The 25707-nt window shown below is 39.8% G+C and overlaps 1 protein-coding gene across 4 annotated transcripts in view; it reads right to left on the reverse strand.

The window, feature by feature from the left end:
- The window catches only part of L3MBTL3 (L3MBTL histone methyl-lysine binding protein 3), a 112769-nt gene that overhangs the window by 53104 nt on the left and 33958 nt on the right, over positions 1 to 25707 (reverse strand). For all 4 annotated transcript variants that reach the window (XM_046006689.1, XM_046006691.1, XM_046006690.1 and 1 more), the window contains 8 exons: positions 25027 to 25159; positions 23036 to 23120; positions 21427 to 21518; positions 19310 to 19414; positions 17237 to 17372; positions 15277 to 15368; positions 12631 to 12782; positions 1153 to 1229 (listed from right to left, as the gene is read on the reverse strand). In XM_046006689.1, coding sequence (XP_045862645.1) covers positions 1153 to 1229; positions 12631 to 12782; positions 15277 to 15368; positions 17237 to 17372; positions 19310 to 19414; positions 21427 to 21518; positions 23036 to 23120; positions 25027 to 25159 — 872 coding nt within the window. The remainder of the gene's footprint in view (positions 1 to 1152; positions 1230 to 12630; positions 12783 to 15276; positions 15369 to 17236; positions 17373 to 19309; positions 19415 to 21426; positions 21519 to 23035; positions 23121 to 25026; positions 25160 to 25707) is intronic.

Below are 25707 nucleotides of genomic sequence, written 5' to 3' on the forward strand. Positions count from 1 at the left end.
AAAAATGGATCAAGACTAAACTGGGAAATCTAAAAGAATCCTCCTAGCAACTCAGACGCTAACAGTGGCACACAGGTAACTATGCGATCAGCATTCACCGGCTCCTAATACTATGTAAGCCGTGGGACACAGGAGAGCCGTCCAGGAAAAATCTTCTGGGCAGCCCCACAGTTGAGTGATGAAACTGTTAATATCTTGCAATGCAAGGTCTAGAAATGAATTTCAACTTGAGAAATAAAAGATCATTTAAAAGAAGAACTTGGAGCGCCTGAGTGGCTCAGTGGGTTAAGTGTCTGCCTTCGGTTCTGGTCGTGATCTCAGGGCCCCACAGGCTCCCTGCTCAGCAGGAAGTCCGCTTCTTCCTCTCCCTGTGTCCCTCCCCCCAGATCACACATACGTATGTGCTCTCTCTCTAATAAATAAACTCTTTAAAAAATTTAAAAAAAAAAAGAACTTATTTTCTGTTATGGACTAAACCAATGTATATACTTCCAGAAGTACTGGAGTTCAGCAAACTGCCACTTGCAGGCCAGCTGCCTGTTCTTTGCAAATAAAGTTTTACTCTGACACAACTACGTTCATTTGTTTCTATACCATTTAGGGCTGCTAAAACTGAATCGAGTAGTTGTGACAGAGATCATATGGCCTATAAAGCTATAAATGTGTTCTATCTGGCTGTTTACGGAAAAAGTTTGCAGACTCGTGATGTATATGTAAAATAATATTAGATATGTAAGGGGCACCTGGGTGGCTCAGTCGGTTAAGCGTCTGCCTTTGCCTCAGGTCATGATCCCAGGATCCTGGGATTGAGCCCAGCATCAGGCTTCCTGCTGGGCAGGGAGCCTCTCCTCCCTCTGCCTGCTGCTCCCCCTGCTTCTGATCTCTCTCTGAGAGACAGGTAGATAAAATCTTTTAAAAAAATAGCAGACACAGGGGCGTCTGGGTGGCTCAGTGGGTTAAGCCGCTGCCTTCGGCTCGGGTCATGATCTCAGGGTCCTGGGAGCGAGCCCCGCATCGGGCTCTCTGCTCAGCAGGGAGCCTGTTTCCCTTCCTCTCTCTCTGCCTGCCTCTCTGCCTACTTGTGATCTCTCTCTGTCAAATAAATAAATAAAATCTTTAAAAAAAAATAGCAGACACATAATAAATACAAACCTGGTGGAGTAATAAGCGTTCTTCTATGTTCTTTACACCAACCAACTGGATGAATGTGTGGACTTGATGCTTCACACCTGTAGTTATATAAACCACAAAACTGTAATTACCAGGATAAATTCTCAGATACAAGTAAATGTGTACATAAATAATCATATACACAAGCAAGCTAAAATTATTCGGCATCTGTAAGGGCAAACATGCAAAAAGCAGGAACCTTGATCACCCTCAAAAAGCAAGCATATTATTTCTATCATCTGTCACAATGGCAGAGACCAGGCATTAAGATGAGGTAGCCCCTTCCTATCCTCACTCTTTTCTCCCCTCTGCCGTCTTTCCTTCAATCAAGCCCATATTTTCATTAAGACTCTTCAGCAGCATGCACTATGTGGCATCTGAGTCCTTGCTCCTGATCAAACCTGTTCTGTGTACTCCTCAGAGAGCAAAAATGGAAAAACCCGTTATACAGTAGAGTCAAAGGGGCTTCTCAAATAAGGTGACACCTAAAGAAAGTGAAGAAAGAGAACTGCGCCGCTCAAATGTGTAAGAAAAAAGCCATTTCAGGCAGAAGGAACAGTAAGTATCAAGGCTCTGAGGTGGGAGTCTCAAGGCTATGTCAGGAATAGACTGAGGAAAGCAGAGAATAGGAAATAATATCAGGAAGGGTCTTTAGGCATGATAAGGTCTTGGGATTTTACTCAGAGTAAAATGATGTTTACTAAAATATCATGCACGGGGTTTTAGGCAGAAGAGTGGTATAATCTAATTTATGTTTTGAAGTAATTATTCTGACTGCTTGGCAGACAATTAAGCACCTCGGGAATGAGATGAGGCTCTTAGAAGGCCTTTTCCAGAGTTGATGATGGGGACCTGGACCAAAGGGCTGCTGGTAAAGATAATAAGAAGTGATCATGTTTTTAGGTCTATACTTTAAAGAAAAAACCAACAGAATGTGCTGGTAGATTTGATACAGAATGTGAGTGATGTGAAGAAGTCAAGAACATTCCAAGGTCTGGGGCATGGGCCACAGGAAGAATGCAGGACCATCTCCCGAGATGGGAAGACTGGAGACACAGTCTTTGGCATGGCAAACAGTGGAGAGTTTTGTTATCAACATGTGTTTGACAAACAGGTTAAGAAGTCACAGAGACCATGAGCACAAAAATATGGAGTTCAAAGACAAGATCAAGGGTAAAAACACAAATGTGGGAGTGAGTCATCAGCATTTCGGGTGATATTCAAAGTCACGAACAGAGACGAGGCCATCCGGTGAATGAATACAGAGAAAGAACAGAAGAGGTAGGAGGCAAAGACGTCCAAGAAGAAATGTCTAGAAAATAAGTGAAGGGAAGAAAGAAGAAAGAAGGCAATGCTGATGCTGGGTCAAAGAAGAGAAGAAACCAGAATTGATCATGGGATTTACCAATGTAAATGTCTTTAGCATTCTTGACAAGGGTGTGCTGGTGGAATTGGGGAAAACAAAGGACAGAAACTGGAATAGGGAGGGTTGGTTTTTTAAAAAGTATTTATCTATTTTAGGTGGGGGGATAGGGAGGAGCACAGGATGAGGGAGGGAGAGAGATACTCGAGCAGACTGTGCTGAGCACAGAGCCTGGCCTGGATCCCATGACTCTGAGAGCACGACCTGAGCCCAAACCAAGAAGTCAGACGCTCAACCGTCCACACCACCCAGGTGCCCCTGGAACAGAGTGGGTTTAAGAGGGAAATGGATGGATGACAGATGGAGTCGACATGCTTTAAGAGCTGTTTTAAAAGGAAACCAAGAGCAAAAGGAATCTTACTGCTTTTGTTTTTGTTTTTCTTAAGCTCGGAAATCCAGAGGGGAAAGCTGAGTGAGGCATATATGGAAATTTCTGTACTTTTTTTTTTTTTTTAAAGTAAACTCTGTCCCCCAACAGGGGGCTCAAAGTCACAACTCTGAGATCAAGAGCTGCACTCTCTACTGACTGAACCAGCCAGGTGCCCTCCTCTGTACTATTTTTTTAAGTTTAGAATTGCTTTAAAATAAAACTCTTTACAAAAGATGGGAAGTATTGGGGCACCTGGGTGGCTCAGTGGGTTAAAGCCTCTGCCTTCTTAAAGCCTCTGCCTTCGGCTCAGGTCATGATCCCAAGGTCCTGGGATGGAGCCCCGCATTGAGCTCTCTGCTCAGCGGGGAGCCTGCTTCCTCCTCTCTCTCTGTCTGCCTCATCGCCTACTTGTGATCTCTGCCTATCAAATAAATAAATAAAATCTTTAAAAAAAAAAAAAAGACAGGAATTATTACTTCATTTATTCAAGAACTATATGCTGAGCAACGACCATCATCAGGGTAGTGTTCTAGGTGGTAGGTCTACCAGGGGTATCAAAAACACCCAAATCCCCTCTCCTATTTGGATATTGATAAGAATAATTTAGCAGAGAGGGATGACCTATTGATGCAGAAGAGACAAATGACTCAGTAAGAGGGAATGGAGTCTCTGGCAGGAGAGTGGGCTCCTAAGGCACAGACAGGCACCGCACCCAGTCACAGAGAGGGTTTGGTCTATGGGCAGAGAACACACCCACCAGACAAGACAGTGGGAGCACAGGGACATCTCTGCTGGCGGTCTTTTTTCTCACTGACCAGGAAGCAAGGTTATCAGTTGAGGGAGGGTAGGGAAGTAAATGAGAGAGGTTTGAGGGAAACAATGGAGCGGACTTTAGTGATCTGGAAGAACAGATGGGAATCTGTTGAGCAGGATTCTGGGGAAAAGGCGTTAATGCCCACCTGAGGTTAGCAGTCATGAATGTGACATTAGACGAGTGAGCACGTTGTGCCTTTCTCTAGCTACATTCAACCACTCAGGTGCAGGCATAAAGTGGGCACAAAGTGAGTTCAACCAGGGTTGGGATTTTGCCAGGCAAACACGATATAAGGCAGAGGAAGCTACAGTTACAATGAAGTAGTTATAACAGGATTATAAAATAAATGTATAGGCACCTAGAGACACATAACAGTTAAAATCTGTTTTAAAAAAGTTGTAGAATATTTCTTATTGGTGTTCTCAAAGTTAAAGGGTGTAATGAATCTTAAAAAAAATCAGAGCTAAATGATTGAGATATTTAATGCATCATTAGCATATTAAAGACTGACAAGTTATACCATAAACAAACAACTTCCAAATTATTTAACCTAGCATTTCCTAAAAATATTTAACTATAAAATAGTGCTTTAGGGGACAGTCCATTAACATCACGTGGAACACTAGTGTTCTGCAGAACACAGTTTGGAAAATGTTGGTCTAAAGGATGCCAAGGAGTCCAGTCTTGCTCTATTAACCAGATCCACTGAGTCTATCCTAAAAGATCAGGAAATCTCAACATACCCCTCTGAATGGAAAACTAAAAGCCAGAAAGGTAACACAGTGGCTGGAGTTTCTGGTGAGTAAAAAAGTCTTATGACTAGTGAAAAACAAAGAACTTTCTAAAAAATGCTCTTAGTGAATGAGATCAACATATAGTCACCTCTTTACAAAACAACTTTCAAATTAGTATCCCTGAACAGTATCAAAGTGAGTTGATAGATCCCCCATTTTTTCTTTAAAGATTTTATATTTATTTGACAGAGAGAGATCACAAGTAGGTAGAGAGGCAGGCAAAGAAGGGGTGGGGGGCAGAAAGCAGGCTCCCTGCTGAGCAGAGAGCCTAATGTAGGGCTTGATGCCAGGACCCTGAGATCATGACCTGAGCAGAAGGCAGAAGCTTAACCCACTGAGCCATGCAGGTGCCCTGAGACCCAATTTTTAATGTGGATTTTTCTCAGAATTATTTCAGTGAAATATACCTTTAAATTTATAGTTAAAGGTTTCTACCTTTCTCTTCTTTTATTCACTTGTTATCTCCTACCACCCTTCCCCACACCATTATTTCTCTTAATCTATGTATATGTGTATGCCATTATTTTAGAAATCTGAAAACAAAACAAACACTGCTAGGTCAATGCTAAGTCCATACAGCAACTGGTACATATCTTAAAATGATGTAATTTCATAAAATATATTTTAATATGTAATTCCTTAAAATACATTGTTGTGGGAATATACACTGGTGTAGCCACTGTGGAAAACAGTATGGAAATTCCTCAAAAAATTAAAAGCAGGAGTGCCTGTGGCTCAGTGGGCTAAGCCTCTGCCTTCGGCTCAGGTCATGATCTCAGGGTCCAGGGATCGAGCCCCGCATCAGGCTCTCTGCTCAGCAGGGAGCCTGCTTCCTCCTCTCTCTCTGCCTGCCTGTCGACTTGTGATCTCTCTCTCTCGCAAATACATAAATAACGTCTTTAAAAAAATTAAAAACAGAAATATCATATGATCTAGTAAATCACTCTTAGGTATTTACCCAAAGAATACAAAAACACTAATTCAGAGAATACAGGCACGCTTATGTCTATCACAGCATTATTTACAATAGTCAAATTATGGAAGCAGCCCAAGTGTCCAACAATTGATGAATGGATAAAGATATGGTAAATATATATAATGGAATATTATTAAGCCATAAAGAGTTAAATTTTCCCATTTGCAACAATATGGATAGAGCTAAAGAGTGTAATGCTAAGCAAAATAAGTCAAATTTGAGAGAGACAAATGCCACATTTCACTCATATGTGGAATTTAAGGGAAAAAAAGAGGGGGGAGGGAAACCAAAAAACAGACTCTTAACTATAGAGCACAAACTTATGGTTACCAGAGGAGAGGTGGGTGGGGGAATGGGGGAACCAGGTGAAGGGGATTAGGGATACACTTTTCTTGATGACTCCTGAGTAATGTGTGTAATTGCTGAATCACTGCATTGTATACCTGAAACTAATATAACACTGTATGTTAACTATACTGGAAATGAATAAAATAAAAGCATTCTGTTATAAATTGTATAAACAAGGCTATAAAACTCTATTTCCAGATATTCTACTCTTTACTGAGGCACTCATTTGGTTATGGATTATTACTGATAATGTATTGCCTCTATTTCAGAGAAATTCTTATTTTATTTTAGAGAAAGGCAGTAATTCACATAGAGCTTATGAAAAATAATAAAAACAAAACATATACAACATTTGTCTAATTTCTTTCTTCCCAGTCTAATACAGCTATCAAATAGTTTTTATAATTACCTGCCAGGCTCATAGTGATTAAAGTAAGAACAGCAACATTACTAATTCTTTTGATTTTATTGCATTTCTCTATAAACTGCAATTAAGAAAAATACTGTGGTGTATCTCACCCATACATTCCTGTACTACTCGAATCTTATGTAAGGTTTTAATGCTGCCTAAATACTGATCAAAGTTACCATTTAAAATCAACAGGAAGCCATCTCAGTAGAGAAAACAGAAATGGCCCTGTTTTCATCTATTGTACTCACACTCTGCCCATCAGCCAACACTTCATTGAGAATGAAGTTGGAAGCCTGTGAAATCCTTTCTGCTACTACTACTGTCAAACAAGTCATCTCTTAGTCCCATCTAGTGTTCAAAAGTAGAAACGGAACCAGAAAGAAATGTAATTATAGATGAACGACTGATGGTGAGAAGTTTGTAAACTGTTGATCACTGTACCACCCCTTTCGTTCTTTTTGGTTTCTACAAAAATCATCAAAGAAGTCCAGGTCAAACACTTTTTTAAGTCCATTTCAGGGGCGCCTGGGTGGCTCAGTTGGTGAAGGGTCCCAACTCTTGATTTCAGTTCAGGTCATGATCTCAGGGTCATGAGATGGAGCCTGTGTTGGGCTCTGTACTCAGAGGGGAGTCTGCTTGGGGGATTCTCTCCTTCTGCCCCTCCCCCTGCTCGCATAAGGTCATGTGCTCTCTCTCAAAAATAAATAAATCTTAATTTAAAAAAAAAAAGTCATAAGCAAGTGAAAATTGTTCATGAAGACTTCTAAGATCCAGTCAGACCCAGACAGGTAGACTTTGAAAAGGTCAGAATCCAAAGAAATCACTCACGAAAAACTCGTGTTAATATAAGGATAAAGAGAGTAGATGCTAAGATACTCATTTTATGGAAACAGAAAGAGGTTAAGAGATTTCACCAAGCCTTTCAGGTGAAAAGAAAGAGATCCTGATTTTCTCAAGTCACAGCCAAAAGCTCAACAAAATGCATGCGCTCCGGGCTCTGCAAATCTAGGCAGAGAGTTAAACAAGAACATTTCAAGATGCTCACTTAAGGAAAATACTAAAGTCTTCTTTTCAAGCAATAATGGTTCAGATTCTTTGAAGAAATACACACCACTTGGCCTTGCCTACTCCCTGAATTCAGAGCATGATGACATGATGACTCCATTTATTTCCCAGAATCTTGCTTTCCTGGTTTGGGTCTGCGCCAACTCTCACGGGCCTCCGTTACTCTGTGTTTCACTACTAAACCCCAAACCTCATCAGGCTGAGTTTAGTAGTTCTTCTTTTCATCCCTAATTCATTTCCAATCCCATTCCCCATAGCAGCTGTTTTCAATATTAATTTGCTTTAAACTTAAAACGTGATTTTTCACTAACAGTGATCCCTTGGGAAAGAGAAAGGAGATGCCACATCATTACACTTCTCTCGAGTTTTCCTATCATTTCTTCATCATCTCCAGGCTGACGGGGAAGGGAGCTCCTTTCTCCCCCAGGTTAGCTCTTCCTACAGGACCACAGTCTCAGATATCTTCCTCATGGTGGCCTCATTTCTTCAGCCTGAAAACTTAGCCCAAAACTCTTTTTGTGCAGGGAACCCTACCCTGACTGTTGACTGACTGCCCCTCCCCCCAACACCCCATAATCCATTTTTGCCTCCAGGACCTAGCTTCTCTGCCTGAAGTCCCTTGTAGCCATCTCTTTAACCTTCTGCAAACTGGTTTCTGCTTCTAAAACTTTTATTTTAATCCTCACAACACCCTATGAGGTACGTATTATTATTATCCCTTTTGCAAAGGGAGCAACTAAAGCTTAGACACAAGTAAAGTCACTAACTAGATGGGCTGCCCTTCCCCAAACATACCTCTGTTTGCTCGCCTGGGCCTAAACACAAGCACATGCTTTCCTTGGCCAGGAATATTCCATCCCAACATCCAAGAGCTGATTCCTATCATCCTTCATGGTCCAGCTCAAATCCCATATCCTCTAGGAAACCTTCCCCAAGAACCCTCCATTTGTTCAGTCAGTCCTTCCCCCTACCCACCACCTTAGACAGCAAGTGGTTGGTTCTAAAAACTAAGCACAAATCATGTACCAAGTAGCCTGTGGTTTGTGGCCCTCCCCAGATCCTGAGCCCCTCAGGGAAGAAATGCAGAGCTACCGAGGTTCCTTTCAACTCTGTAACTCATGACCACCATCAACCCATGCTTCTCAAATGATGACAAAACTGTTAACTTTGACACTGCTCACAGAAATTGACAACATGCTGTAAACTTTTCAACATTACTTTGGGGAGACAAAAGAGAGCCATCTCTAAACAAACAAACAAACCAAAAAAACCCCAACCCCCAAAAAACAATAACAAAGTTTGAAGTGCACTTAGAGATAATGGCCCTAGCCCCCTGTTTGTTCTAATTCACTAACTTGACTCTTCTCTTCTTCATAGATCTGCTTGTTGATTTTTTCTTGCCCTGCCTCAACTGGGAAACCAGACTGAAATTCAGGGACAGTTGAAGCTGCAACCTCTATTATGACAGCTTTTCTACTCAACAATCAGTGAAGTCCTGCCTTGCCTTCCTAGTTTCCAAAAGGCGAGACCACATGAAAATAACCTTTTTTTTTTTTTAAAGATTTTATTTATTTATTTGACACACAGAGAGAGATCACAAGTAGGCAGAGAGGCAGGCAGAGAGAGGAGGAAGCAGGCCCCCTGCCGAGCAGAGAGCCCGATGCGGGGCTCGATCCCAGGACCCTGAGATCATGACCTGAGCCGAAGGCAGTGGCCTAACCCACTGAGCCACCCAGGCGCCCCTGAAAATAACATTTCTTAAAAGGAAGGTTCCTTGGCGATTCACAGACCTGTACCCCTGGGGCTCATTAACATTATATGTTAATTAAAAAAAAAAAAGGAAGATTCCTTGCTAGCCCCTGGGGGAAGGGAGGGGTGCTCCTTCATACCAGCGCTCTGCTGAGGAGTCCAGTCTCCAGGCAGTGGAAGAGAGGCTGGGCACTGCTCTGGGAGGACAATGGCATCCTCACCTTGATGGTGATCCTCCCCAACTTTCAAGTCCTTTCTAGTTCTACTATTCCAAGCTACTTAGGATTATTAATAAGTCTAATGACTGTCAAGGGGATAGAATTAAGCTGCTAGCAATTACCCGTATAACAAAAGCACATGGGAAACCCAGAGGTAAAGCAAATTTTATTCTAATATATACTATTTCCCCTTTAGTAAAAACTACTTCAACTCTGCATACATTTTCAGTTTTCCTCTTTGGAAGGAAGAAACATTTCATTGCATTTGTACTACTACAAACGTAGACAGATTTATACACTTGACCCCTTGAATAATACATGTTTGAACTGCATGGGTCTACTTGTATGTGTATTTTTTCCAATATATACAGTACTATAAATGTGTTTTCTCTTCCTTATGATTTTCTTAATAATATTTTCTTATCTCTAGCTTTCTTTATTAGAAGAAAACAGTATATAACACTCATAGCATGCAAAATACAAATTCATCAACTGGCTACGTGATCAGTAGGCTCCCGGTCAACAGCGGGCTATTAAGTTTTTGGACAGTCAAAAGTTACACACGAATTTGTGACTGTACTGGGGGTGAGGACTCCTGCCCTCTACACTCTTCAAGGGTCAACTATATATGTTTTCCAACTCCCACTAAGGTAAAAAAGATGTAAGATCACTATTCAATCTAAATGGAAAAAAAAATCTCATTTCCAAACCATTTTAAATTCAGAAAGCAATCTTATTTGTAACCTCAATTACATAACTAAACAAGTAATTTATACAGATAAAACCCATCCCAAAATTCAAAGATCAAAGAACATAATATTTAATAAAGCTGGAGAAATTCCAATGCATTTAAGCAATTTTCAATGTGCCATAATTGCATACTGAGAAAGAGAACACACTGTACACTTATTCTGACAATGAACAAAATATGATTTCATGTCAACAGTTAAAAGTATAAGTAAATCCTCAAAGTACATTTTGTCCTAAAAATAATTAGTCTGTGCTCATAAAAATACAAAAATCAGTGTTAAAAATTTTTTTTTCTCTGCTCTTTCTAAAAAAAAAACCCAGTATCTTTCCTATTCCCTAGGCATTTGGCATCAAAGAAAAATGAATGTGACAAAGTCTTCTAGGCTTTTCATTACTTTTTTCTAGAAGAATGTTTTTAAAGGAAACACATCTTATGACAAACAACTTAACACTTTAAAAACTCTCTAATACTTCTAAGACCACAAAAAATAACATTTACCCATTTTGTTAAAATCAGACAAAAGCTAAAAATAAAAATCACCCTAAATGAATCAGAACTTTAAAAACAAAAAGCACTCATTTTAACAAATTTTAATAATTGCTTCAAAGTATCACTTATTTTTAAAAATATTTATTTACATAATCTCTATACCCAACATGGGCTCAAACTCATGACCTTGAGATCAAGAGTCACAAGCTTTTCTGACTGAGCCAGCCAGGCGCCCCTGAAGTATCACTTTATTAATGGATCTGGTCATCACTCTGCTACTATCACCATCATAGCACATCAAACACGGCAAGGGAGAAACACACTTGACCTCAGAACAGATTTCTGGTGTTACTAAATTTAAATGTTTTCTCATCGATTCCCTCACTCAAGTTAGGTACAGATAATTTTGAATGAAACAGAAACCACGAATTAGTAAGAAATATGAGCAACAGATGAGCATGGTAAGCAATATGAGAATCAATCAACAAGTCCAGACTGTGAGAGATTCAACAGGACAAGCAACTTCGTTTCTTCAATAAAAGTTACAAGGGGTAGAAAAGAAGAGGAATAGGAATCTATAAAGAAAGAGATCAAGAGAAACATCAAAACAATCATGAAGTGTACACCTCATTTGGATTTAAAACCATCAAATCTATAAAAAAGGAAAAAAAAATACACAAAAAAACCACAAAACTAAGATAATTGGGAAGAATGTTTAAGTATGCCAATAACATGATGGCATTTATAACAATGAATCTGGAGAAAAAGAATCCCTATCTTTAAAAGACACACACTGAAATATTCACTAATGAAATGCTACGCTATCTGAAATTCGCTTCAAAATAATCCTGAAGTTGGGATTTAAGGAGAAGGAATACAGAGAAAATAAGAGTGAATCTTAAGTTGATAATTTTTGATGCTGCAAAGTGGCTGCAGGCAGGTCACTATTACTCTACTCTTGTATATGCTTAAAATGGTCTATATTTCAAAAATTTTTATTGCAAACTGAATGAAAAGACATGCTATGGGCAAAATTATACTTTGCAGAAAAAACCTTGGGAAAAACACATAGAAAATATTCAGAAGTACGAGACCCTATGTGGTATAATAATGGAACTGCTTGTCTACCCTTAAAAGAAATTCTGTAAAAAACACATGTATAACAGAAAGCATTTAAAAAGTATGAATAGCAAATGGATTCAATGCCTCTCCTTTTTAAAACATTGTAAGTAAAACTGATCTCTAAGAATCCAATTTGAGGAGTAATGGACATGATTGATAGCTCGGCTGAATTTTTAAATGTATGCATACTGAGTCAGGTCAGGAAACAAGCTTTCCTGAAATGCAGCAACACCTATATAAATTAGTATTCAATTGATACTGCAACACTGGCCATATTTTATAAAGATATGTTCTCATTGCCAGTGTTCTAGGAAGGAATTAAGTACTTCAGAAATGACTTTCACCAGGAAACTGAATTGTAATGATCAATAATCTTGAATTAGGTATGGAAATCACTATTTCAATTGCCTAATCAAAATATGATGGCTTTATTAGAATTACAGGTATATGATTTTCTAATATGTTGCTCCTACTACTTTATGTAGTATGTCCCAAAACTCTAAGGATTAAGAACAATATTCCTCAATTAATATATTTGTATTTGGCAATTAAAAATGGTTGAATGAGTTACTGAGAATAAAAATATAAAAGAAAATTATTTTCTCAGAAAATGCCAGAGGCCACCCAGGATAAGGGGAAAGTATGCATCTCTGGGCACTTCCACATGAACATTTGTTGGGTGGGGGGTAAACCACACTTCCACAGCAAGAATGAGTGAAAATACAAGTCATGAAGTCGAATTGAAGGATACTATTTAGAAATATGTGCCATATGAAATAGGTGCAAAATTAAAAATCTGAAATGGCAAAGAATGGGACAAAGCACTGTTGTTTTTTTGTCATGAGCTTGGCATTAGTATTGCTTCCATGCACCTGGTGGCCTTGAACACACCCATCACAGACAGCACACAGCAACGGAAAAGGTCTCACCAATAGTCATAGCTCTCATCCCAGTTGTCAAAATGTACCAGGAAACGATTGTCCACCATATCTGTTACCGTGGCAACACAGATGAACGCAGGATTCTTTTTGTCTACAGCTTCGAGCTTCATTCCAACTCGAAAGCCTGATGGGATCACTGTCTACGAAACACACAGATTTAATTAGAGATAAGCACACACTTAACAGCTAGATCTGTACCCTCTCTACACCTCCCGCCTCAAAGCCTGGCGTTCCTCAGCCGCCTTCACATTATTTAAAGAGCATGTACTGGTTTTCAGGCAGGGTCGCTTTCCAACAAGCAGCAATGATAGAACAATGTCCTTTCGGTACAACCAAGTCACTAGGCAGATATTTGGACCTTCAGACCAAGAGACTCATAACCTCACAGAGTTTAATCAATTTCAGTATGTGTTCTGGCACCCTAGTTAGACAATTCCACTAGTCAGGCAAGTTTAATTCACCATACAGTTCCCTTTTTGTTTTTCTTGTCCTTGATTACAGACTTAACCATGAAAATTATTTCACACACACAATATGCACTTAATCAAGTTAAAAATGTATATGAGTCAGTCCAAGTTCACTCCCATTTCTGAAGAGATCTCTCTAAAGAGTACTCTACTGAAAGTAGGTCATCTTCAGACATGAAAAGCTGCAAATTATTACAACTTTTACCTAACACTACAGATATTATTCACAAAAGCAGCAAAACAAACGGCTGAACACACATAGCCCTTCAAAATAATTTTTAACATAACGAACACCAAACATGATCAGCCATCTGGGATATGGAACCAAGACAATACAGCTCAAATAGATTCAGTGCCTGAGGTGCACTGAAATATAAACATTCCTTAAGGTCTTGTGTGAGGAAAACTATCCTAACTTGGAGAGACATACTGGGATATCAGTTATGCCAATCATAACGCCCCAAGTCATTTCTGCCCTTCTTAAAAAAATCCTCTGTCCAGACTTAAGCATAAAGATAACTATTCTACTTACTTTAAGCAAAACAACTGTTATCTCTCATGTTACTATAACTATCCAGCTCTCATTACAGAAGTGTACATAACATGTATCTGAAAATGTTAGCATATGTCCTAGATGAATAGAAGGAGCACGAATTAATGGTACACAGACACCCTGACGATACGTTTAAGTCCTGAAATTATTTACCAGGGCTCTGACCACAAATATTTGCATATTCTGAGGTAGAAGAATTTAGGGATAGAAAAGTTAATTGCGTCTTGGAGATCAAACCCATTGCTCAAGATTAAGCTGTATGCTAGCATTGCACAGAATTTAAGATGACGGTTCAAGGCAGTTAATCAAATCCCCGACTGAACGCATCCTCAGAGAACCAGACAGGGATTAGGAATCTTGGAGCAGGCTGCTGAATTTTCCACCTAACTGACCTCTCTCCCTCTTCTTGACAGAGAATACCTACTGACAACACGGTATTTACATTTCAGTAATTAAGCTCTCCTCTCAATTAAGAGATTTAAAAAAAATTATCTGGCTCATTAGCTCTATTAATTACCTAAACACACACACACACACACACACACACACAGCCCTCTTCAGTTCTCTAATTCAACCTGGCCTATGCTCAATTTGATCAGAGACTTGTTTAGCCATCAGACCAATGCCTGAAACAACTGGTTAAAACCATTTCCTAAACGGAAGGTATTTGGAGTGGGTGAGAAAGTTTCTACCCCGTCCTAATATTCATTTCCATTTGGAGGGAACCCCATTACTGAAACATTATTGTCTCTCTCTACGTTCTCACTCACTGTTACCTGACTGGTGAATCTGGAAGAAGGAAGTGTTCCCACTCACAAGAGCAAACTGGCCTACAGGGCATGAAATTTCCCCCCTCTACAGGCTTGTTCTGTCCCTATGGGGTGTAGGTCTGCCCCAATCCAGTGCTCCTGGGCTTGGGAGATGGGGCAGAAGGGCCAGTACATCGTAATTCGAGGTCTCAGGATCCACAAGCTCATTTGCCAACAGATAGAGGCCATGCATGTACTCCAACTGAGCCCTTAACTGTTAGAAATATGGAATTTTGGCTTTATACCTGCCTGCTCTCTGTTAATTCCAGTTAGATCAGAACGTGGACAAGGAAGAGGAGTGTAACATGCTGGGCTTCCTCAGAGATGCAACAGGAAAAACACCGTGGAAAGTGGGAACACAAGTCAAAAATTGGGAAATACATACACATCCAGACTTTGCTTCTGTTACATGGCAGAAGGAAGCTACTCGCTGGAGGGAAGGTGAATCACCTAAGCATGCAAATCCCATGTGATTTCACTGCATGAATCCCATGTGAACAGCACTCTAAGAATGGACACTAACAATAAAATATCCCAATTTAATTTTTTATGTACTTTTACTGTAAATTCACCAGGGTTTCCTTCCTGTGTTGCCTTCCACCCTTCAATAAAACACAATAACCATGATTTGGCTATAAAATATTTATTCATGATAATTTTAAGCTAATTTTAAAGTTTAACTAAGAGTGCTTTATTTACCAACACAATAAAATTTATTATAGTCTCTTGGTATCACTTTTAGTTTATCCTGTGAAACATCAAAAGTCACTTCCCTTGAAAGGAAAAGTATTTTGGATGTACTTACTATATTCTGGTTTTCAAATAATGACTTGGGAGCAGCTTGAGCTCTGCATGTCTTAAGATAGGTCTGCCAATTAAATTCTTCTTCTTTATAACCTTGGATAAGCACATATACACAGACTGAGTAAAATGTAAAAATGTTTCATACTTAATTTTCCATTCCCACTTTTAGCTATACTTCCAACATGCAGAAATCAATCGATTTTTTAAAAAAGACAAAATTTAACTCATAATTCATAACTATGGATTGTCTTACAAAGGCTGTGTTTATTTCCAACAAATCATATTATTTTTTCAATTCTGAATGAACGATAAAGGATATAAATAAAAGGTAATAAATATGTATTATATTCAGGTCTGCTTATTACCAGGCTATTTCTATCAGTATTTAAGTATAACTGCTCCACAGTCAACGAGTGAGTGGGGGAGTCAAAATCTTTATTTTCCCTCACCTGTTCTATTTTAGGAAACTCACTTGCAGGAACAAGTTGGAAATGGAGAAAACAGTAATAAAACAGATAAAATCTTTTTAGTCTATCACCACAAGAATGACAATTCAAGATTTATGAAGTAAGGATGTTGGCAAATTATAATAATGGAAATGTCCTTGTCTTCATGCTCACAATTTCACATTTAATGTTGTTGAAGCCAACATTTCCTTTAAAAAGGAAATTGAGCATTTTATTTTATTGGCTCATGTGCTCTCTTCTACCTGCATTAAAGTCCAGAAGGCAGCACGAAAACAACAGCGAATAATTCGCCACATATAGGAGGTCAATTTATATAAAGGCTTGCAGATTCTCTTTGTCACCCTCATTTTTTTCTACGTGTTTTTGTTTAATCCTTCAGCCATCTGAAAATACCATTCTGCCATTAATTTTTCACTTAAAACCAAAGGATGGTTAGGCCATGAAAAAACGAGAGCCCTGAGACAGGCCAAAAATACCACACTGGTCACCTGGATCTTTGACACCAAGTAAGCAATACTGAATGAAACAGTTGAAAAGGAAAGAAGCAAGATATTATGAAATACACTAGAGATGGACTGGAAAAAGATGGTTATCTGTTATTCTTGGATCCTTAGGTAAAAATGAAACAAGCAGAATCACTGGCAGACTGTAGCCTAGAGAACTCAGGAATAAAAAAGTAATTGCTATTAATTCAACTCCCACTCAAACCAGCGTTTAGGGCTACATTCTCCCTCCCAATCTCCTAAATATTAAGATTTGTGAACTCAATGCATAATTTCTAGAGATTTTCTACATAATGAAATATGAGTAAGTAAATTTAGTCATGTCAACAGGTTAGAACTAAATTTTCAAATGTGTTTTTTCAAGGATCTAAATACTTGACCCTGAATAACACAGGTTTGCACAGTATTGTCCACTTACTCATATCTTCTCTTCCTTGTGATTTTCTTAATAACATTTCCTTTTCTCTAGCTTACTTTATGGTAAAAAGATAGTATATAATCTATGTAACAAACAAAACTTGTGTTAATTTGACTTTTTATACTACCAGTAAAGTTTCTGGTCAACAGCAGGCTATTAGTAATTAAGTTTTTAGCGAGTCAAAAGTTACATGTGGATTTTCAACTGTGCTGGGAGATGGTGGCCCTAATCACCGTGTTATTCAAGAGTCAGCTATGTGGTGGGTGGGGGGCGGGAAGGAGGGGTGTATGTATGAAAGAAATCTGTCACTAAAATTTGTACTCAAAATTAAGTATCAATCCGATGTTATTTTATATACAAATAAGTACATGAACACACTTTATCATTAAAAAGGATTCTACTTTCTACACTTCTTTCACTTTAATGAACGTATTTTTCTTCATAAACAATAAGCTTGAAATTAGGGTCTACCTGAATCATAATAAAGTCTGAATTCTTAAAAATTCGAAATCATGGTATAAGGAAAGAAGATTTTACAGCATTTAAAATAGGAAACAAAAAAAGGGACAATACCTTTGGGAGGATGGAGTTTATGGCCAGTCTTCTCACACCACCCCACTGGGTGAATATCCAGAGCATCTGCATTTACCCAGAAGTCATAGCAATCAGAGTAGCCGTCAAAGTGCAATTTTATCCGGTATCCACAAACCTGAAATAGGTAAGGCAGGCTGACTGACTAGAAAAACAGAAAGAAATCCAAAATACCCAGAATATCTCTGTACAAAACTTGTTTACAAAAGAAAACAAAATCTCTTGATTTCGGTACGCAAATAAATGTGGACAGTCAGCGTGACATAGCCTATGTTCATCAAAGCGCCCTCATGACCAGCCATAAAAGCAAGTGAACAAAATGACAAAATCTAAAGGCAAAGGCCTTCCCTGGGAAGAACCGAGCTGCCGTGCTCTGGCATTCGTCCCAGTTATATTAGGAGCGCAAAGACACTGCGCGAAGACTGATTTTCCCACATATCCATGTCCTCTCTGCGTTCTTTATATTGTACCAGCATGCATCAGCAAGGAGGGCCGGCAGGGACGGAGCCAGCCCCGCATAGAGCACGCAGTCCCTGCAGAGTCCCAGGGTGACACCCCGCTGTCCGCTGCCTGAATGCTGGCTCTCGGCCTCTGCAGAGCGCTGCAGACTGTGAGAGCTGGCCAAGGCTGGTACACGGAGGGAGGTCAACAGTTTCTCCTCTCTACCAGTAGCTGGGCTGGGAGAAAGCAAGAAAAGCCTTCCTCAACTCATACTCAGCAGAGATAGGTTCTCTGGAACGCCGGTAAGAACTCACTTTATGTAATGCGTGCTGAATGCTGAGGCCATGCAGCTGTCTAGAGGGTTGCTCTTGGGGGAAGTTCTGAGTTAAAATTTCACATGGGTTGAGGAGGCCTCAGCTGCATCACTCTCTACCTTGGGCTCTCAGATAGAAGTCCAGCCTCTCAATCCCTTGGCCTCTAGCACAGCAGACATATTCAAGTGGGAGCACATGACACAGTAGACCTCTAAACACTCCAGGAGCACCTGCTCTGCAGAAGCCAGTCAGGAAGCTGGAGGCAAGAGTGCAGAGCCGGGACCACTAACCATTCTTGAATAATAAGGGAGCTGCTTATTTACTGCCATGGAAAGTTCTCTGTTATATACGGTTAAAATCCAAGCGGCAATAAATTCTAAGAAATGCTCTCAGTAATATACTAGTATACTAGTGTATTACGTATATAATATACTAGTATAATATACTAGACTAAGATAAATACATAAATAGACTAGGACAATTTTTCTCAAAAAATTTCACAGAGGTACCTTGAAATACTAAAAGATATATAAATATCTGTTGGTCTAGTTCTTTTTCTCTTTTTTTTTTTTTGAAGATTTTATTTTTATTTGAGAGAAAGAACAAGTCGGGGGAAAAGGGAAGAGGGAGAAGCAGACTCCCTGCTGAGAAGGGAGCCTGATGCAGGACTCCATCCCAGGACTCTGGGATCATGACCTGAGCCAAAGGCAGACACAGAACTGACTGGGCCCCCCAGCCCCCCTCCCCCTGTTGGTCTGTTTCCTAAGTTAAGGAACCACAGTACGATCAAAGCTATGGAATCAGAAGGACCTGGGGTCAAATTCTGCTTCTACTACTTCGAAGCTGTGTGGCCTTATAAACATCACTTAAGCTCTCTGAGCCTCAGTTCCTTTATCTATAGAACAGGAATGAAAACACATGAACTGCATAGGATTCTTATAAAGATTCAGTGAGTTAATACACAAAACAAGAAGTATGATGCCTGGGGGCGCCTGGGTGGCTCAGTGGGTTAAAGCCTCTGCCTTTCGCTCAGGTCATGATCCCAGGGTCCTGGGATCGAGCCCCGCATCGGGCTCTCTGCTTGGCGGGGAGCCTGCTTCCTCCTCTCTCTCTCTCTGCCTACCTCTCTCCCTACTTGTGATCTCTATCTGTCAAAAAATAAAAATTAAAATTAAAAAAAAAAAAAGAAGAAGTATGATGCCTGGTATGAAATAAGCACTCAACAAATGGAACCGTTTCCCATTATTAAAACCCCATAATCACCATCTTATTGCAAAAATAAAGACAAGGCAAGGCTTACCTCAGCCACAGTGAGGACACAGTACACAGACTGATGTTCAGGGTCCACACCTTCTAATTTCATGCCAACTTTAAATCCATTTTTGTTATATGGAAAGGATTGATACTAAAATGCAAAATGACACTGGTTTTAATATTTTATCCTGAAAACCCAATTAAAATGTGACTAATTACCACTCTTAAATAAAGACTAACCAAACAGCTAAGTAATTCTTAAAAATCCAAAAGAAAAGGACCACCAAATAATTCAGTGGAAAATGATCAAAGACTATAAACAGGTCACAGAAAGGAAATGTCTTATGTATCTGAAAAAATGTTCAACCTCACCCTGACAGTCATACAAAGTAAAATTACATTAAAACATATTTTCCCTAATTGGGTTTGTCAAGATCAAAAAGTCTGGTAACACAGTGTGGGCAAGGCTCTGGGGGAACAGGCACACACACACACACACACATCGCTGGTAGAGATCAAAACTGGCACAACCTCTTACCATCTCCTGCTATCTATACAAAAAGGACACTTGGTTTGTCTTAGTAATTCTACTTCTGGGAAGTTATCCAATAGAGATACCCTCCTAATGTGCAGAATGACAGGCGTACACAAGGTCATTCACCAAAACATTTATATGTGGGTATCATGTATCTGTCATATATTAACATATATGTGTTCACTAATAGAGAGCAACTTATTATGGAAAAGATATAAGATTAATATATTAATGAACTAATAGATATAAAAGAATGATGAAGAAAAAAAGAACGATAAAGGGAATCATGATGGAATCCTTTCAAACTAAGTTAAAAAAAAAAACAAAAACAAAGTCTCACCCAGTGCGTGTGACATGTTACTATTTGGTTGAAGATGGGGAGGACAGGATCTGTACATCTACTGCTTATTTGCACATACAATTCTCTAGGAAGGGGATGGAAGAACTGGTAGCAGTAATCACTTATTACGGGGAGAGGCAAATCTGGGACCTAGAGGACACGGCTCTGAAGGACATATTCACATTCTTCTAGTGCTCTTACAGTGTGAAATACACGGCTGTTTTACTGATTCAAGTAATTAGGTGTACTTAAACTTTTTTAATGTAAAAAATCTATTCTACAAAGAATCAAATTTATAGAAAATAATTATACAGAACAAATCCATATGTAATTACAATTACATTTAAATATTCTTAATGTAGATGTAATCATCATAACATTTACTATTCATCATGTTTTTAAAACTGCCTATGTGAACGCATAGCTAACAAGGTATCAATGGAGGATTTATTACACACCATGATTAAATATAAATCATTTAGAGCAAGGTTCAGTGGACTACGCTCTTATGGGTCTAATCCAGCCCACAATCTGTTTTTATAAATAAAGTTTCACAAGAATATAGCCATAGCCCTTCCTTTATATATTGTCTATGGCTGCTTTTATTACAATAACAGAACTGAGTTGCAGTAACTGAGCCCAGATGCCCTACAAAGTCTGAAATATATATCATCTGGCCCTTTTACAGAAAAGGCTTCCTGACCCCAGGTTTAGCCCAGTGGTGGCAGCTGCTACTCAGAACCACACCTGGTAGCTATACTTCTAACTGAGCTTAAGTCACTCATGACAAAATGTTTTTATTACAGTTAACAATACAATCACCTGCTTTTAGATTTTTGTTGTGATATTACATAAACCTCAGTAACCCATTTTCACTTCTCCCAAAGCCGTAATGTTGACATGAAATTTCATGCCAGATTTTCTTTATGTATGCGCTTTTCGGCAGTAGTAGAGGTATCCCTCTTAAAATTACTGAGTGGGAGCCTGGTAAATGTCAAGAGAAAAGAAGAGCAAGTGTGTCCCGACGTGTGTCCGCGCATGGGGCGGGGCGGGGCGGGGGGGGAGGGGCGTGGTCAGCCTATATTAACGTTAGCTGCCCTTGCACTATCCCCTCCACATAAATACACTCATGAAATACAGTATGTTTGAGAAATTATCCCAAGTCACATTTCCTAAACAAACAACGGAGACATCAATGCTAATTCCAGATCAGAATTCCAGACCCTTTGCCTTTGTAGACAATGCCCTTATAGACAATGTAGACAATGCTTTCTAGAAGGGCCCGTACCTCCTTGAAGAGCTTCGCGGGCACTGCCACAGCTTTTTCCTCCTCCAGGTAGGATGCCCAGCACCAGGCTTTCTTTCCTTTAGGAGGCAAACCTGAAAAGCAAGTGAGACTAATAGGCTAGGATTCCCAGATCTAAGAAGTCAGAGGTGTATCTTGTGAAGTCTCACTTCCCGAACTACTATTATGCAGGGATCTTCTTTTACTTCCATGACTGGTATTTCCCAGTCTCCTCCTGGCCCCTCTTCCAAAGAAACAAAGGTAAGCAGCAAACTGTGGTGTATAAGCAGTTATGATGGCAGAAGAGAGAGCAGAAAAATTTAGAATAAATGATGGAGACGACACAGGGAACCAAGATAGAAGAGTATCGTGAAACAAGATGATCCAAAAATGTTTCCTGAGATCAAGAAGCTGAGAACTAAGAAGAGGCCAGAGCAAGGAGTGCTTGGGGAACGGCCGCTAATTTGGGAAGGGAGGGGATGGTCAATTCAGCAAGGGCCAGACTTTGAGCCGTGAAAGAATCTATGAGTGATAAAGATATGCCGCCAGACAATATCCATTTTATTGTGGATTTAGTTAATAAAAAATAGAAATGAAAGGAAGAACATAATAGTGAAAGGTATTTGGGGGGCGAGATTTGAGCAGGCTAAGATGGAGCCCATGAAAAGAAAAAAAGAAATTCTGAACACCTAAGGGGGAAAAATAAATTACTGAAAGAACAAGGTCCCAGAAGAGCTGGGGCTCCAAAGACAGAAAAGCAGAAGGGAGAGGAAGGTTAAAACACTGGTGAGGCCGAGAGCAGAGTGAGGAGTTTACCCCCTCTTATCTCAGTGATGTACAACAGAAGGTCATCTCCCCCCGGAATATGGAGTTAGGCTGTGTGCCTGAGGCAGGCAGAAATACTTGAAGCCGTGTCTAAGGAACTGAGAGAGGAATGGGCAAGGAATGAATCCACACAGTGAGGAGACACACTGGCCTCCCGCCCTAGTTTGCAGGGACGACAGGAAAGGCCAGGTCAGTGGTGGGGCTGCCCTCATTGGACAGACCTGACAAGAAGGGCTGGCGGACAGATGGGACGCATCAGAAAGGCAAGACAAAATCTAGTGGGCCTCTGTGGAAATGAGCTCAGGGCCATGATGAATAAGGAGATAAGGTCATCCAGTCAAGTGTAAAAGAAAAGGATCTAAGGACTGGATTCATCATGAAAATAAAGTGTTGCCTGAGGAGCAATGACAAAAAAAAAAAAAAGGCTCCCCATCAGGAGGTTGTGGTTTGAGAGGAAACATTAAAAACTTCAAGTCTTAGGAAATGAACAAGAACAAAGGTTTTAGTCAGTGTGCAAAAGTAGAAAAAAAAAAACCTACTTGATGGAAAAATATCGGAAGCTGTTTTCAAGTTTGAAGGGACACTACTCAGAAGTTACTAATTTCCATTTTTTTCCTTATCTACTTCTTCAAAACCCTGAGTTTTTATTGACAAAATTAAAAAAAAACCTCAAAACAATACCTTCACTACCGCAGGGTACATTCCAATTAAGACAAAAATGTCTACTTGTGTGAATTATTTTCCACTTCATAAAGCCACAAGTAAAATCTTTCTTTCATCAACTTACCCTGCTTCAGTACAGCCGAATCACCCCGTCTTTTCCTTCGGGCTCTCTGAGAACCCCTCAGGATTCTTCCATCTTGCTTGTTCTCCTACAGCAAGAAAGGAAAATTATGATTTTTAAAAGCTCATGAAATTGGCACCAACGAAAAGTTAGAGAACTGTCAGAGAGCATTATTATTTTTTATACTTTTCTTCAATTTCACTTCGTAACTTTTAAAGAAAGAAAGAATACAGGTCATTTGAGAACTGTGTTGCTTTTGGCCTGAGGTCATTACAAAATAAGAATGTTTCCAAGAATCACACTCTGCAACAACTCAGATACCGTTCCTGCCTTCTTGGAGCACTTTCTTCTTATAGCTCCTTGAAAACTCTGTGCGGATTTTCCTCACACCCCACTTGCCTGTCTTTCTCAGTTCCTTTCTCTTCTCTACTGAATCCCTCTTCCTGGGTTTTAAATATCATCTGTCTGCCCAATATCCCCAGTCTGTAGCCCCGACCCTCTTCCCTGATTCCAGACTCCTGTATCTGACTGCCCACCTGGGATTTCTACTCAGATACCTAATGAATGTCTCAAACCCACGATGCCAGTGAACTCTAGATTCTGTACTCCAGTCTTGCCTTCCCATCCTCAATAAAAGACATCATTACCCAGTCAATTATTTAAGCCAAAACCTGAGTTATTCCTGATCCTTCTTTCTCCCTCACCACCTTGATAAGACGGCCTCCAACATCTACCCTAAATCCAGTGACTTCTATTCTCCCTCTTAAAGAGTCTACTGCAATAAACTGAGTGTTTCCCTGATTTCATTCTCACTTTCACATGCCGACACCAGAGCCATCGATTTAAAACATAAATCATGTCGTCAACTTGCCTTGCCTTCAACTTGCCCATGGCTTCCCATCCATCACACACAAAACAGAATGAATCCCAGTAAGTCTGGTTTCTCAGGAAGACTTACATGGCCTGAACCTCTTCAGCTTCATCTTACTCTACCCTCTCTTGACCGTTAAGGTTCAACTAAACTTTCTTTACTTCCTCAAACAAAACATGTCACACAGGTTCTTGCTTTAGGGGCTCTTCCCAGCCATTCCATTGCCCAGGGGGCTCCTCAGTCCTTTGGCAAAGCTGGGGTTCCCTCTTGTTACAGAGATCACACTGTTCTTGCCAGCTTCTCTGGGAGGCCTCCCTGACAGCCCAGCTTAAAGGAGTCAGCCAATCCTCGTGCCCTATTTTATTCTCACACAGTATTTATCACAGGCTGCCGTATCTCCTGTTTATTAGCTATCCCCTTAAAAGAATGTGGTGTCCCTGAGAAGAGAGCTCCTATTCTCCCACTGCCACACATCCCTGTGTTCCCAGCTCCTAGGAGAGGAGCAAAAAATGGTGGGTCAACACCGATGTGAAGGGGAAGTCTTCAATTTCAAGACTTCCAAGTTCTCTTTTCACATAGGACCACTATATATACTTTAGGGATAGGATATTCATGCCTTAATTAGCACATTCTGAATTAGCTTCCCCTAAATATACCTGATATTTATCTGCCATTTTCTACCTACTTGCATAGTTTTATGAGATCTGTCTGTAATTTACCAAAATGGGTTGACATTTTTACTATTGAGAGGGATTGAAGATTCATTTGCAAAATTAAAGATTTTGCCTTGCTCTCTGGTAATAAATTTCAGCACACCCTACTTCTTCAGCCTAAGGGAGGAGTACCATTTTGCCAAAGATTTGCCAAAATTAAAGATTTGGCCTTGCTCTCCGGTAATAAATTTCAGCACACCCTACTTCTTCAGCCTAAGGGAGGAGTACCATTATTTATTATTCTCATTTTGAAAGGTGGACAGTGACACCCAGAAGAGGGTAGGGAGGTAATTCGCAGATGGAAACACAGAAAGTCATGGAACCACCACTGGAAGTCAGTGCCTCTGACCGGGTGCTATTCTCATAGGAAGCACCCCCATGCCCCCGGTAGGTGCACCGGAGATACTAACCATCTCGTCATCTCTCTCTTCTCCATCCTCCTTGGAGTCGGCCTTCAGAGATAATTTCGGTTTCTTCTTCCGACTACACTTAGGATCTTCTTCCTCATTATCTTCTCCTATGTCCCTTTCTTCCTTCTGATCTCTGTTGTGTTTATAAACCCAAAATAGTGACAGGAAACAATACCTATCAAACATCTACATGTTGATTATCATGCAATTAAAAAAAAAATCATCCTCCAAAGGAAAAACATTAACCACCAGGAGAAGTATGTAGGCATCAGAACATCACAGCTAAGGAACACTTGAAACCACTGGCATATATAACAGCCCAAGGTAGAAAATGGAAATTAGCTTATATATTAATTTCAAAAGGGGATCAGCGCTCTCTGTGAAACAGGCTCTAACAAGTTTAAAATGATTTGTCTTTCACATCTGCCATCCACACTAATAAAAGAAACAATTATTTAGAGATGTTTTAGTCTTCAGGGCAATTTTAATGCAAAGATCTAGTAATTATTAAGAAGGACAAGTGCAACTGAAAAAAGGCCAAGTATAACTTTGTAAAATAAAAGTTGGCCAACAAAAACAGACAATTCCCACAACGCTGCTGAAAATACATGGGAAACACCACAAAAATATAAGGGTCAAGTCACTTCTTTGTGGTACACAGTTATGTGAAAAAACACACCC

Source organism: Meles meles, chromosome 5 (genome assembly GCF_922984935.1).
Source record: "Meles meles chromosome 5, mMelMel3.1 paternal haplotype, whole genome shotgun sequence".
Taxonomy (NCBI): domain Eukaryota; kingdom Metazoa; phylum Chordata; class Mammalia; order Carnivora; family Mustelidae; genus Meles; species Meles meles.